The 14,655-nt window shown below is 32.4% G+C and overlaps 1 protein-coding gene and 1 pseudogene across 1 annotated transcript; one reads left to right on the forward strand and one right to left on the reverse strand.

Annotated features, from left to right (window-relative positions):
- On the forward strand, positions 1 to 2,897 carry LOC107472716 (chromo domain-containing protein LHP1; the record flags this gene model as incomplete). Its single annotated transcript, XM_052256896.1, is given in 6 exon segments — positions 1 to 317; positions 475 to 500; positions 674 to 760; positions 1,133 to 1,876; positions 2,404 to 2,464; positions 2,554 to 2,897. Coding segments are annotated over 6 exon segments (1,209 nt in total). The 3' UTR covers positions 2,653 to 2,897.
- Positions 2,898 to 10,013: 7,116 nt separating this feature from the next.
- LOC127744795 (uncharacterized) overlaps positions 10,014 to 14,655 on the reverse strand; it is a 10,574-nt pseudogene continuing 5,932 nt past the window's right edge.

The raw sequence follows: 14,655 nt of genomic DNA on the forward strand, positions 1-14,655 counted from the left end.
CTGATTCTGTAACCGTTCCTGTTCCTGCTGCTGGGGAAGGTGCTAATTCTCTTGTTCATGGCGATTCTGGTGCTGATACTGTTGGCGCTGGTAACCAACCCGTTCCTCTCGCTGAGAACCAGAATATGGAGTTGCAGGTAGGGCAAGGAGAACAACAACAGCAGCAAAGAGAGGAGCTTCTTCGTGTTGAAGTTTCCGGACTGGAAGAAGAAGATGAAGAAATGGATGATGGTGATGATGATGCTGAAGAAGGTTCCTCTCGTCTTCCTGAGGGTTACTACGAAGTCGAAGCCATTCGTAAAAGGAGGGTCCGCAAGGTAATCCAAAGTTTCAACCTTTCTTCCTCTTTTTCTTTTATTTTTTAATTTAATTTTGATTTTTATTTCCTTAATTTTCGTTTCTTTGGTTTCTTTTTTTTCTGCATTAGTCTAACTGATTTTTTTTTTGTTGTAATATTCGAATTAAAACTTTCAGGGTGAGGTTCACTACTTGGTCAAATGGTGAGTGCTTTTTTAATTATTTACTTTGAAGCTCTCTTGTTCTAAATTTTATTTTATGATTGGATTATGATAATACTGAAGGGTTGGATCAAATGTAACGCATTATTTTCCTTTTTTTTGTTTATTTGTTTTTTCTGTCTAATTTTTTGTTTGTGTTCTGTTTACTGCTGAAGGCTTGATTGGCCTGAGACTGCCAACACATGGGAGCCTCTGGAAAATCTGGAGGGTGTTTCTGAAATCGTCTCGGCTTTCGAGGAAAGGTATTCTTATCGATCAATGTTTAAAAGTATGAGATTAAGTATGTTATTAGATTACTAGACTAAAGGAATTGAGTTGATGGTTAAGTAATGCTCAAAATAAATAAATTCTGATGGCCCCTGGCATTTCTTATTCTTATATTCACATTCATTTTTTCTGTGCCATAAAATCTGGATTCTCTTTTTTAAGGCCCCTATGTTAAGATTGTGAATAAGGATGAAAAGTATGTTCTGGTTGTTGTGTTCTTTCTTCTGTGTTTGTTTGTTTGCTTGTTATGATTGCAGCCGGTTATAAGCTGACATGAAAAAAAAACTAACCTTTTGATGTTTCGAGTTCATTTATTTATATATTTATGTATTTATTTGGTTTTGCAGCTGGCATTCAGCGCCGCAACGCAGGCGTAAGCGAAAGAATGTTGTTCAACATTCTGCGCTTAAGAAGAGGCTGGAGCGATCCGAGACTCCGTACAGCCTCAGACGATTTCCAGCTTCAACATCCACTAGCAACCATGCTCCATCAGCTCCTCCTCCTCAAATAACGGGCCTAAATTATGGTGACATCCCTGCCTTTCCACAGCCAGTGCTTTTCGCTGACGAAGTGGAAAACAACGGGGATGCTAGCATTGTCAGAAATGCTGCACCCCCAAATGTGAGTAGGCTTGGAAATGCTTCCGGGTCAGTCGGTGCTGCAAATGAAGAGCCCGATTATGATCCGAAGCTTAGCGAGCTTAGAGCATCAACAGCTAATGGCTCTGATGCTGACAGGCTCGCCATACAGTTCCAAGATCCTAATCCCTCGTTAGGGGATGGTCATGGAGAGGGGCAACCAAATGGTGGTTGCATGGAATCAAGCCAGGGTGGCGGCAGCAAAGGAGCCAGAAAGAGAAAATCTGGTTCTGTTAAGAGGTTTAACCGAGATTTACTCTCTGGTGAGCCTCTTAGTTTGCAGAATCCAGCTGGCACATCTGATGGCTCGGCTCAACAGGTGGTAGCCAGTAATAGGAAGGTGGATCTGCCCAGACCTTCCAACCCGATCGTAAAGATCCTAAAGCCAGTGAACTGTTTGCCGCCAATTCCAATCAGCACTCAGGATGTTGTGGTGAGCTTCTTGGCGATAAGGTTAGCAACCCATCTAACAACTCCAGATGCTGTTTAACTTTCATATATTGTATTTATATTTGTTGCGTGCTTTCTAAAACCACTCTTTTATACACGTTTTCAAGAATTTTATTTTTAAGTAATCGTTTTTTATAAAGATGTTATTGCAATTCGGTTTATAAATCAAAGATTGATGATGGTTCAGGATGCATAAATCCATGCGTCAGTGTAATGATTACTTGTCTCATGATTTCAGTTTTAAACTTTTAACGTTTAGGTGCCCTTTTTATTTTCTCGTTAGGGGTTGGGGAAGAAACTATAGATTAAATCTTGTTAGGCATCAATTTTTTTCTCGTTAACTTTTATTGCATCAAGATTGTAGTATTTTGCTCCATAACTGTTCCTTCAACTTTTTTCTTCAATGCATTAATTATTTTCATCAACTGTTTTTCAACTCTACTCCATTATCTTAGAATTTGATCTTCATTATATACTTTTATTCCTTGGCATGCTACTTTACCTAAAAACTTATATGGCTACCTTTACAGGGCTGACGGCTCGGAGATATTGGTGGACAACCATTATCTCAAGAGGAATTATCCAATCATGGTAACATGTTATCTTTAAGCAATATTTTCTTGTTTAGATAGTTTGATTATTTTCTAGACAATTTTCACATCTCTTAATATGCTTAACAGACTGTGTTTACGGCCCTTTTACTAGAAGCTAATGGTTTTCTTGGGTTACAGCTGATCGATTTCTATGAGCAGCATCTCCGATACAGTCCTATGTCGTGACTGAACATCATGCTTGCAGAGCTTCTTTCTTTTCTTTATTTAGATTTTCATCTGTTAGTTGTTGTATAATCCGAAATTGTGTAGATTCAGAAGATAGAGAAGGGTAAGATGCATTGTTTGTTAGTATGTAGTTATGACTAATTTAATCAATTTTATTCTGTATTTCGCTATGTACTATATGCATATTACCATTTGCTATGTTTAATTGTTGATAACATGAAGAGTTAGCTCTGTTGAATGCACAACACTTTGGAATCAAGGATGCAATTCTTAAATCTTGGGCAGGAACAGAACAATTTATTTTGGATTAGTAGCAAATTTTATGGTACGTTCTTTATCTATTTATTAGCAACTTGCATATTTATGATTATTGCACAGCTATAAACTGTGGATGCTGATGCTATTATGATGGCTATTCATTATGCATTTCGTTTTAAATATAGCTAGTTTGGATTAGGATCTAGACTAATATATGGAGACTCTAGAATCACGTCATATATATAGCACATCACCTCAAATTCATGTTTAGTGGAAATGATCAAGAACATTAGTAAGCCGCGAGTAAACCAATAATGATTTCTAAACCCTAAACTTAATGATAATCCACCTAATTATGCTTAATGATTTCTAAACCCTAAACTTAATTAGTGTCGTCGAGATGAAGACTACCCAGATTAGAGTTGCCGAGAGACGTTTCGTTACCAATCGTCGAGATGAAGACTACCCAGATTAGGGTTGCCGAGAGACGTTTCGTTACCAACCCTCTTAACTCCCGGCGAAAAAGCGCAGCGGCGGCTTGTGTCGACGAGAATTCAGAGAGGAAGCGAGAAACAATTGAAGGCTTTGCTTTCCATTCATTCACTCCCAATTTTGGGTGTCTTTTGCAATTGTTTCTTATTTCCATCCTTGACCACCCTAATTAGCACTATATTCTCGTTTTGTTGCCCCCATCAAAAATCCAATTTTTATGTCTGATCTTTTCTTTAGCGAAAAAAGAAAAATCCCCATTATTTGGTTCCAATGTCATTCCTCTGTAACACCATTTTAAAGATTCTTGGTGTCGATACAACTAGTTTCTTTCGATGCACTATAATAAAATACTCACTACCCTCTAATATTTTCATTCACCAAAATCCATTGCAATTCAAGTCCTTCGTCCTCATTGTTGATATTGTTTGGCTCAACTAATTGATATTAGTTTCCTCACCAAATTTGATATCAAGAACAGCAAATTCTTGCAACGATGTGGAGCAGATGTAGATAAATAGTAACGCCATGGTATTGCAATTCAAGCTTTGATGCCATCGCATTTCGCCAACCCAGTGCAGTTCACTCTTGCAATGATGAGAAATGGATGCAAATTTCAAAACCTCTTTTCGCCTTGAGGCAGTAATCATTCAAGATTTGCATTAACGCGAATTCAAGCTTTGATTTGGCAATATCTCAGTTCGAGTGAACTTTTCACCAAGCTTGTAATGTCGATGTCTAAGAATCTTGAGAGTTAACTATGAGGAAATGGAATCTGAAGAATTTGCCATGATATATCTGATCCATGCATAATATCATGAAAAATGGATATAAATTTTTGGATATAAATTTTTGGCTGCTACTTAATATCGGCAATAGGTCTGAAAAAGTATCTAAAAATATTAAATTTAGATATTTGTACCCTGTCGAAATAAGGAACCATGGTATATATGTTTGAATAGATTCCATTTGGAGAGAGTTAAAAGAGTACTATCTCGTTGAAAGGTTCTATACATCTGCCCTTTCTCAAGGCATTTTTTTAGACAAGGACTCTGTTTTTTCCTCTTTTCGAATGGTAAATATTTCTCAGAACATGGAGTGTGAATCAAACCCACGTTTGAATTCAAATTGAGATACTGATGCAAGTTCTTCCCTTCTGAATCAGGTAGATTCATATCTGAAAGAGGTTTACAATAAGTTCTTTCAAATTTGACTATTTGTCCCTCTATTAGAGGTGTTCCCGATATGTCTGCGATCAAGTAAATAGCTCTACAAACGAATGGATCGAATCGAATTGGAAAATGGAAAGATTTGTACTGCCTCGAGGCAGTAATCATTCATGGTATCATTCAAGATTTGCATTAATGCGAATTCAAGCTTTGATTTGGTAATATCTCTGTTCGAGTGAACTTCTCATCCTTTATTGTTGATACTGCATTAAGCTTGTAATATCAATGTCTAAGAATCTTGAGAGTTAACTATGAGGAAATGCAAACTCTTGCAATGATGAGAAGTGGATGCAAATTTCAAAATCTCTTTTTTCCTCAAGGCAGTAATCATTCATGGTATCATTCAAGATTTGCATTAACGCGAATTCAAGCTTTGATTTGGCAATATCTCTGTTCAAGTGAACTTCTTGTCCTTCGTTGTTGATACTGCATTAAACCTGTAATGTCAGTGTCTAATAATCTTGAGATTTAAAGTACCTATAAGAACAATGGCGAACTCAACTAATTAATGTGAATTCAAGTTTTGATTTGGCAATTTCTCTGTTCGAGTGAACTTCTTGTCCTTTGTAAGAATCTTGAGATTTAAAGTACCTATAAGAAGAACAATGGCGAATTCAACTAATTAATGTGAATTCAAGCTATGATTTGGTGATATTTCTGTTCGAATGAACTTCTCGTCCTTTTCGTTTGTTGATACTGCATTGAGCTTGTATTGTCAGTGTCTAAGAATCTTGAGATTTAAAGTGCCTATAATAAGAACAATGGCGAACTCAACTAATTAATGTGAATTCAACGTCAGTGTCTAAGAATCTTGAGATTTAAAGTACCTATAAGAAGAACAATGGCGCACTCAACTAATTAATGTGAATTCAAGCTTTGATTCGGCAATTTCTCTGTTCGAGTGAACTTTTTGTCCTTTGTTGTTGATACTGGTATCAAGCTTGTGACGTTAGTGTCTAGGAATCTTGAGATTTAAAGTATCTATAAGAAGAACAATGGTGAACTCAACTAATTAATGTGAATTCAAGCTTTGATTCGGCAATTTCTCTGTTCGAGTGAACTTTTCATCCTTCGTTGTTGATACTGCATCAAGCTTGTAACGCAAACAAGGTTGAACCCAGCTAATTAATCTATAATCTCATACCAAGTTAGTTATCAAGAAATGCCTTCTCCTCTAATCCGAGATATGATATTTAATTGCATTTAAAGTAGCTTTGCAGTAGTAATGGTATCATTCATTATATCGTTCACGATCTGGATTACCGGGAAATTCGAGCTTTGATTGGCAAATCCTTCCTTCTAGTGCAGTTCTCGTCCTGTGAATTAAAGTACCTTTAAAAAGAACATTGTTCAACTCAATTAATTGATCTATAATCTTCACACCATGTCAATGATCTAGAATGTAAACTCTTGTAACTCTAAGACAAAGAGATGCTATTGCAAATCTCTTCCTTTGACCCTGACTTGATTTATAGTATCTTTCCAAATTGATATCGCATTCAAGGTGCAACAAAGAACATTGTTCAACTCAAACTAATTGATTTATAATCCTCACCAAATTAACCATTTGGAAATGTATACTCTTGCAACAACAAAAACAAACCAAAAGATGAAATTACAAAACTTTTTTTTTTCTTTTTTTTTTTTGCTTGTTGGTTCTAATTGGATTTAAAGTAGGTTTACATCACTAATGGTATTCTTTAAAATATGCAACAAAGTGACCCCTTTTTTTTGGTGTCTAAACATGAAAAACCAAAGACAAAACACTTATCCTAAGTGAGAATAGATTATTGGAATTGCATTTCGCTCTATATTTAGCCATCCAATCCGCAACCTTATTTGATTCGCGATTTTTCTACTCCAAGTGAACAACCCATTGCCAGGATAGTAGCTATTGGATTTTGGAAATAAGATCAACAACATCAGCATTACAACTACCATCATTACCCTGAATAAGAAACAAGATATCAAGACAATCGGTTTCACAAACAATATCTTTGATGACATGATCTCAAACTAAAAACAGATCTCTCTAAACAGCAAATAATTCACATAAAAGAATAGACCAATCTGAAATAAAGTCTGAACAGTCAGAAATCCAACAACCATTAGAATCCCTAATGATACACTCAAAGCTAGCCAAATGAATATCGACAACTAGACTAGCATCACAATTAACTTCATAGCAATTAGTAGAGGGTTCCCAACGCCTCTTATTCGTGATAGTTTTAAAACAAGAATTCCTATCTATTGCCATTCTAATCTCATTAGCTGTCATTCTAGCACAAACAACCATTTTGTGATCTGACCAAAGATTCTTTGCATTAAAAATGTCATTTCACCTATGTTGACCCAAAATTTATGGTCAAGGAGGCTGTGTTTGTTTAATGTCCTTTAAAATGTAAAATAGAGATATGAAGATACAGACACAAAAATAAGCACGTATATACAAAGACACGATAAGAATTAATTGTGTTTGGTAATTTGATAGACAGAACAATAATATTTTGTCTTTATCTATTTTACCCTCAATTAAAAAATATCAACTTCATTTTTTTTATCTTCTTCCCCTTTCCTCTCCACCAATTTGAAGAACTCATCTTTTTTCAGAAAAAAAGAAAAAATTTGCAAAATCAATAATCAATCAACTATAAACAAGATTAAATATATAGACTATGGGGCTGAAGGGAAAGGGTTTTAATTAAAATAAAAAATTGTAGAAAACAATGAAAAAGAGAGATCCAGAAAGAGAAAGTGCGCCGTCAGTCTTTTTTCTCTCCTTCCTCCACCCATTCCAATCCAACAACCTCCGCCACCACTGTCACTACCATCATCGTCATTTTCTCCGAAAACTCCATCCCTTCCACTAATTGCTCAAGTACAACATTCTTCTCTCCAATTCCATCATTGACAACGCATCTTTCAACGAGGACACCATTGACGTCCTTGACATCGTCAAGAAACAATCCTCTCTTGGTAATGCAGATGATGGCATTGTTGCCATTGGCAAAGAATCATCCTTCAACCGTTTTTACTGTTTCTTCTACTATGTCAATTTTTGGGAGAAATAGGTTGAGATAGTACCAAAAAAATAAGGATAGCATCGTTCAAAAAGATAGATTAATCTGTGTCTCAACTCAAAAACATGTGTCTCAACATTATGAAGAGACACAAAATAGATGTCTTTTGTGTGTAAATGTGTATAACCGTGTTTTTATTATTTTATGTCTCAATAAACAAATAACACACATGTACTCCTGTGTCCATATCTTTGATGGACAAAAACATTAAATAAACACTACCTAAAGAGACAATGATTTATTGGCAATATTTTTTCTTTTAAATCCAGTTTTTGGAAGCTTTGAATTATTAGTGCACAGTTACTATTAGTATTTTTTTTACTTTTATTAATATACATCCTGCGCAGTTATTATTAGTAAAAGTACAAAAAAATATTATAATTTTTTAAAAATTAAAAATAGAGTCTAAAATTTAAAATTTTTTGATATAAGATACCTTTTAAATAATTATCTAAATATTGTAAAAAAAATTAAATATGCGAATCATTTTTCACTTATAAAAAAGATAATGCATTTTGTTGGAGGAGTTTAACTTTTTAGAGAGTCATGATATTATTTATTTCTTTCAAAATTGATTATATAAAATTAATTTTTTTTTTAGGCAAAATAATGATATACCCTACTAGCTAGCTATATCTCAATCTCAATCACCAATAATGCAAGTAGATTTTTTTACTGTACCCTTGGCACTAATAATTTGAAGCTTCCAAAAACTGGAGTTAGAAGAAACAATATTAGCGATAAATTATTGTCTCTTTATGGGTTTCATCCCTTTAGTGTAAAGCCAGCACCAGACCCACAATTTTGGGTCAAATTTCTGACATCTTAAAATTTGTACCTAAACCACTATTCATATATGTAATTATAAAGCATAAATCATGTTATGTCACCGGATTTTATATTTTATATTTTTTGTTAAACTATAAGCTTTGCCACAATTTATATAAAAAATTAGAGAACAAAAATTATAGTACATTTATATTTAGAATAATTTGATAGTATCCAATTTCAATTAGTTTAATTAAGTAAATTATTCTAATCTACTTAAGTAAGTGATGAGTTATAGCTCAAATGAACTAGTTTTCCCATACTCACCTAAAAGGTTGTGAGTTAGAATTTCTCTATTTTTGATAAAAAAAAAAAGAGTAAGTGATAAAAGTTCGAATCTATAATATTATATAAAAGAGTAATGTTAAGAAATTAATTTTTTCAGCAAACTCAAATATTTTCTTTTCTTTTCTTTCTTAACATGTAACAACCACCATATAAAATCAATTATTTATGATCATTTAAGAAACATCAATTCGAGGTGATATGTTTCTACATATGACAACATGATTCTAGAGTCTCCATATATAACACTAGATACTCATGTAAACTAATTATGCATTGAAAATGAAAAGCATTGTCAAAGACCATCATAATAGCATCAACATGCATAGCTTATATATGTGCAATAATTTTCATAAATATGCTGATGAAAATTGCTAGTAGATAAATAAAGAACTTACCATAGAAGTTGTTATTTATCCAAAACAAGTGTTTTGTTCTTGCCCAAATTCTAAGAAATGCATCCTTGATCCCATGTTGTTGAGGCATTGAACAAAGCTAATTCTTCATGCTATGTTGATGGTAACATGCATTATAGTACATAGCCAAAAATACATACAACAATTGGTTCAATATATAGTCCTAAAAAAAATGGAATTATGCAACAATTGCATACACATGAAAATTCAAAAAAAAGCTTTGCAAACATGCTGTTTAGTCATGATTTAGGACTATATATTGAAGAAACTGTTCATAAAAATTGATTAGCTGCAACCCAAGAAAAACATTATCAAAAATGGCCATAAGTACAATTTGTTAATCATTTTAAGCAATGAGAAATTGGCTAGAAAATGATCAAACCATCATAAAAAGAAAAAAAAAAATTGCTTAAAGATGACATATTACCAAAATGGCATAATTCCTTTTGAGATATTGGTTGTCCATCATTAATTACCTCCATCGCCGGAAAGTTCACCACAACTTCCGGAACTCGCGGTGGCAAATAGTTTAATGGCCTTAAGATCTTTCAGATTGGATTGAAAGGTTTTGGCAGAATCTTCTTTTTGTTACTGGCTCCCCCTTGTGAAGCCAAGGCATTAGAAGTACCAGTTGGATTCTACAAATTAAGAGGTTTGCTAGAATATTATAAATTTCTGTTGAAACTCTTAGTGAAACTAGATTTTCTGTTTCTGGCTCCTCTGTTGAAGCTATCTGATTTCATGCAATCAATTTAATCGGTTATCCCTCTCCATGACTATCCCCAGTGAGAGATTAGTGTCTTGGAACTGTATGACGAGCCTTTAGCATCAACAGCCATTGACATGACTGTTAATGCTCTTGGCTCGCTAAGTTCAGGATCATAATCGGATTCTTCATTTACAAGACCGATTGATTCTGAAACATTTCCAAGCCTACTCCCATTTGAGGGTGCGACATTTTTTACAATATCAGCATCCCTGTTGTTTTCCACCTCGTCGTTGAAAATCACTGACGGCTGTGGAAAGATAGGGATGTTGGCTTAATTTAAGCCAGTTATTGGAAGATGAGGAGTTAATCTTTCTGCCAATAACTGGCCTAAAACGAATTTCTTGTAGTTAGGGTTGGAAGTGAGCCGAGCTGAGCTGAGCTGAGCTAGACCAAGTTCGAGTTCAGCTCACCAAAATTGAGCTTGGCTCACGACTCGACTCATTAACAATCGAGTCTATTTCTTAAGTTCAAAATCGACTCATCGAAAGCTCACGAGCTGGCTCAAATAATAGAAATATAAATACAAAATCTATAATTTTATATCAATAAATTGTAACTTATATATTTTAAAAAATATTTAAAAAGAACAATTTTATATATTATTTATGTCCTACATCAAAATTATATGTAATAAATAAATATAAAATTTTAAATAATTAAGATCATTAATATATATAATTATCACGAGCTTAGTTTATCGAGCTACTAACGAACCGAACTCGAGCTGGCTCATGAGCTGGCTTGACTCACTCCCCGTCTTACTTATATAGAACCTTCCCCTATTTTGCAACTCGGTGTTGTTGTTTTAAGCCAGAGACGGTTGGGTTCCAATGTCATATTCAAGTGATAACCGTCACATTGCCAAGTAAGTTCTAAATCAAGTAATGCATTCCTATTATTACGATGCTAATTCAATTGCTAATTCGTGCTTAGAGAAGGAGCTACAAGCCACTCCCAAGCCCGATCTCTTTCATCAGCCCAAGGTAACTTTTCGAAACCGAACTAACGTTACTTAATTTTTTTTATTTGTGTAAATTATTAAAATAGTGTCCAAAAATTTATATTATTGGCAAAAAAAATTTAAAATATGCTCACGATAAATAAACTTTTAAAAGATTTAAAAAAATAATAAAAAAGATTAGTACTAAATCTCCATTTTAGTCTCTGAAATTCACGCGATTACTCATTTTGATCTCCGAAATTCAAAATTACCTATACTGGTCCTCCAGATTCAAGTTTAGGCACCAATATGGTCCCTCAACTCTTTCCGGTGATGATTAAGCAAATGGAGTGCTGAGATGACCCTTCCTATCACGTTGGACACTGTAACGACTAGTTGTTGTGGCAAGGATTGTATTTGTATCCAATTTAGCCCCCTTTATTAAAATTTTGTTATTATAACTCAGATAAATAATAAGATAATTAGGGTTTCAGGGATTAAATTGGATACAAATATAACCCTTTTCACATCAACTAGCCGTTACAGCGTCCAACGTGACAGGAAAGGTGTCATCTCAGCATTCCATTTGCCTAATCATCACCGGAAAGAGTTGAGGGACCATATTGGTGCCAAAACTTAAATCTGGAGAACCAATATAGGTAATTTTAAATTTCAGAGACCAAAATAAGTAATCGCGTGAATCTGAGAGACCAAAATGGAAATTTAGTCAAAAGATTAGATATTAAATATATATTTTTCAAAAAAAGCTTGGGAAGCTAACTACAACTTAAGCCAACTCAAATCAATTTTTTGTATTTTTTGTTTTAAAATTCAAAAAATAAGCCAATTCAAATCAATTTTTTGTATTTTTTGTTTTAAAATTCGAAAAATTAGAGTAGTAAGAGGTTGTTTTGTCAACTACAACCTAAACTAACTCAAGTCAATTCTTTGTTTTTTAACTAGTTGATTCTAGTTGGCTACTTTTTTAGTTGATTCCTAGCAAAATTGTATTAAAAATAATTTAGAGATTTTATTATTATTATTAAAAAATAAAACCTTTTTTATTCTTAAAATTTAGTAATCTTATATCAAGTGAATTCTTTTAAAAAAAATTTTAGTGTGAATTATTATATTTTTTAAAAAAATAAAAAAATCTATAAATCAATTTTGTTTTAAATTTTTTTATGCACTTTTTAAATATTGTCACAAAGATTCATATCATTTGTTAAATACAATTTTTTTTTTGTCACTTACAAAAAATAATCAGTTAATTTTGTTGCATTTTCAAATTATTTAAGAGATATTTTTGTCAATAACATATTTCCGAAATTGTTTTATCAGCATTTAAAATTTTGATATTAATTTAATAGTTAACCTTTTTTATTTTTTTTACTAAAAATATTGACTTTCTAGTATTTTTTTAGTTTTTTCTAAAGATAAATATCAATCCCTTATCTATCTATTTGAGAATTATTTGTTTAAAGATAGTGAGTTATGACTGCTCCTTTTACTCTTTTAGTGGTGGCTTGACTGATCAAAATTGCAACAACAACACGTTACAAAGAGAAAGAACTTCTCAAATTCTTTGTGGCTTTCACCATCTGGAAAATCTGGTAAAACAAGAATCAGAAGATCTTAGAGGAGTGGTTCTAATTTTATTTTGTTTTATTTTTCTCTAATCGTCCATTCCTCTTATTCTCATGAACAACCAAATTTGCGATGGATGTGGACAAAGTAATAAGAAGCAATGGAAAACAATCCCATTCTTCATATAGTAAGTGCACTAATTTATCTGTTTATTTTTTACAGAAGATGAAATACGAAATAAAGTTAAATATTTTTACAAAACTAAATGTTGGATCAAAGTCATAGATATTGTATATTATAATCCTAAAATCTTACATTAATTAACTTCATGTGTTATATTTAAATTTATAAATTACTTACATAAAATATTTGTTGAATGTATGAAAAAAGAGAGAGAGAATGTTTTAGACTTGCACCAATTTATAATCATTGAATTTATGTTGAATTAATGGTGGGTAGTGGGTACTATTATGAAATTGAAAGTCACCTTATCTTACCTCACATTTCTACCTTTATGACTCTCACAAAGTCTCTAAAATTTAATATATTTGATTAAATTGTTATCTAAGTGCTCTTAAATATTTATCTTCTTTTACATACTTGAATTTGGCAACACGACTACTAAATAATCACAAAGTTAGCATAACAAAAAGTTAAAAAGGTAAAAAGAGAATTTGTATGGAAAAGAAAAGAAACAAAAAGATTAGACAATTATTAAACCAATAAAATTAGAAATAAAAGATTTAGAAGTTCAATATAGATCTAATTGAAATTCAAATGAATATATTAAAATTATGAAAATTCAAGTACAGTTAACTTTATATAAATTTGATAGTTGAAAGTTGTTAGATGATAATTTAATCAAATCTGTCAAATTATTTAACAAAATCTTATTATCAACTTTATATAAAATTAATTGCACATGAATTTTCACATTGTCCTCTAAAAACATGATTGGTTTGTTTCTTTTATCAACTTTTTTCATACTGAATGACTTTCTAAACAATCTTGGTTTTCAAATTTCATACAATTTAATGAGTTTGGCCAAATTGTTGCACAATTTAATGAGTTCGACTAAAGTGGTCTCTAAAATTGCACTCGAAACCTCAAAATGATTTTTGAAATTAATAGTTACTCAATTTAGTCCTCGAAATTACACTCCGAAATTCACAGTAGTTCTTTAGACAGTTTAGTTTTCGTTCATCACTGACTATCAAAAAATTGAGGTAGACTAATTTCTGCCACGCTGACACTCCAAAAACGTCATATTGTATTTGGCACGTGTTTTGGTCAAAACGACATTGTATGGTATATTATTCTATTTATAACGTTAAACCCCACCTTCTACCCCTCTTCTTCTTCTCTCACTCTTCAATGGCTCTGCTATAACATGCTGTTGGTATTATTTTTCTCACAGAGAAACCGAGTCGCTTTCACTGAGCACAATCGTCGCCGTCGCTACTGTGCTGGATTGTTGACCCGCATTGTTTCTGTAAAAGTAAGAGTTTGAAAAAGAGAAAGATGAATTTTGATAAATAATAATACAAAAGTAGAATTTTGAAATTTGGGTATAGAAGAGAAGGTAAGTGAAGGAAAGAGAAGAAAAGAAAAATTTTGGGATTAGGGTTTTTAAATTTAATTCAGGGATCAAATTACCACCAAAAAATTTACTAATTCATGTCAGTTAGTTAATATTTGGTTATTGTGTCAAAGACGAGTCCACATCAGCTTTCCAATGGTGTTTATTGACGAAAAATGCTTGAAGAACGACTATGTGTCTCAGAGTGCAATTTCAGGAATAAATATAAGTAATTATTAATTTTATAGACTACTTTAAGATTCGAATACAATTTTAGATACCACTTTAAAACTTAACTAGAATTAGATCGTTGATTGTTTATTGATGTGATTAGAACCAATATGATTTTAGAATATTAGTGACTAAAAACATCTTCATTTTAAATAAATAAATAATAATAATTCTACATTTTTTTACTAGCTCTTTTTCTTTAACTTGATAAGATTACTACTGTAGCGACCTTCAATTTAAAAAACATAAATATAAATAAGTTATAATTTATTTTATAAATTGAAATTTTTATTTTTAGAAATTATTTTATTA

This window comes from Arachis duranensis, chromosome 2 (genome assembly GCF_000817695.3).
Source record: "Arachis duranensis cultivar V14167 chromosome 2, aradu.V14167.gnm2.J7QH, whole genome shotgun sequence".
NCBI classification, from domain to species: Eukaryota; Viridiplantae; Streptophyta; class Magnoliopsida; order Fabales; family Fabaceae; genus Arachis; species Arachis duranensis.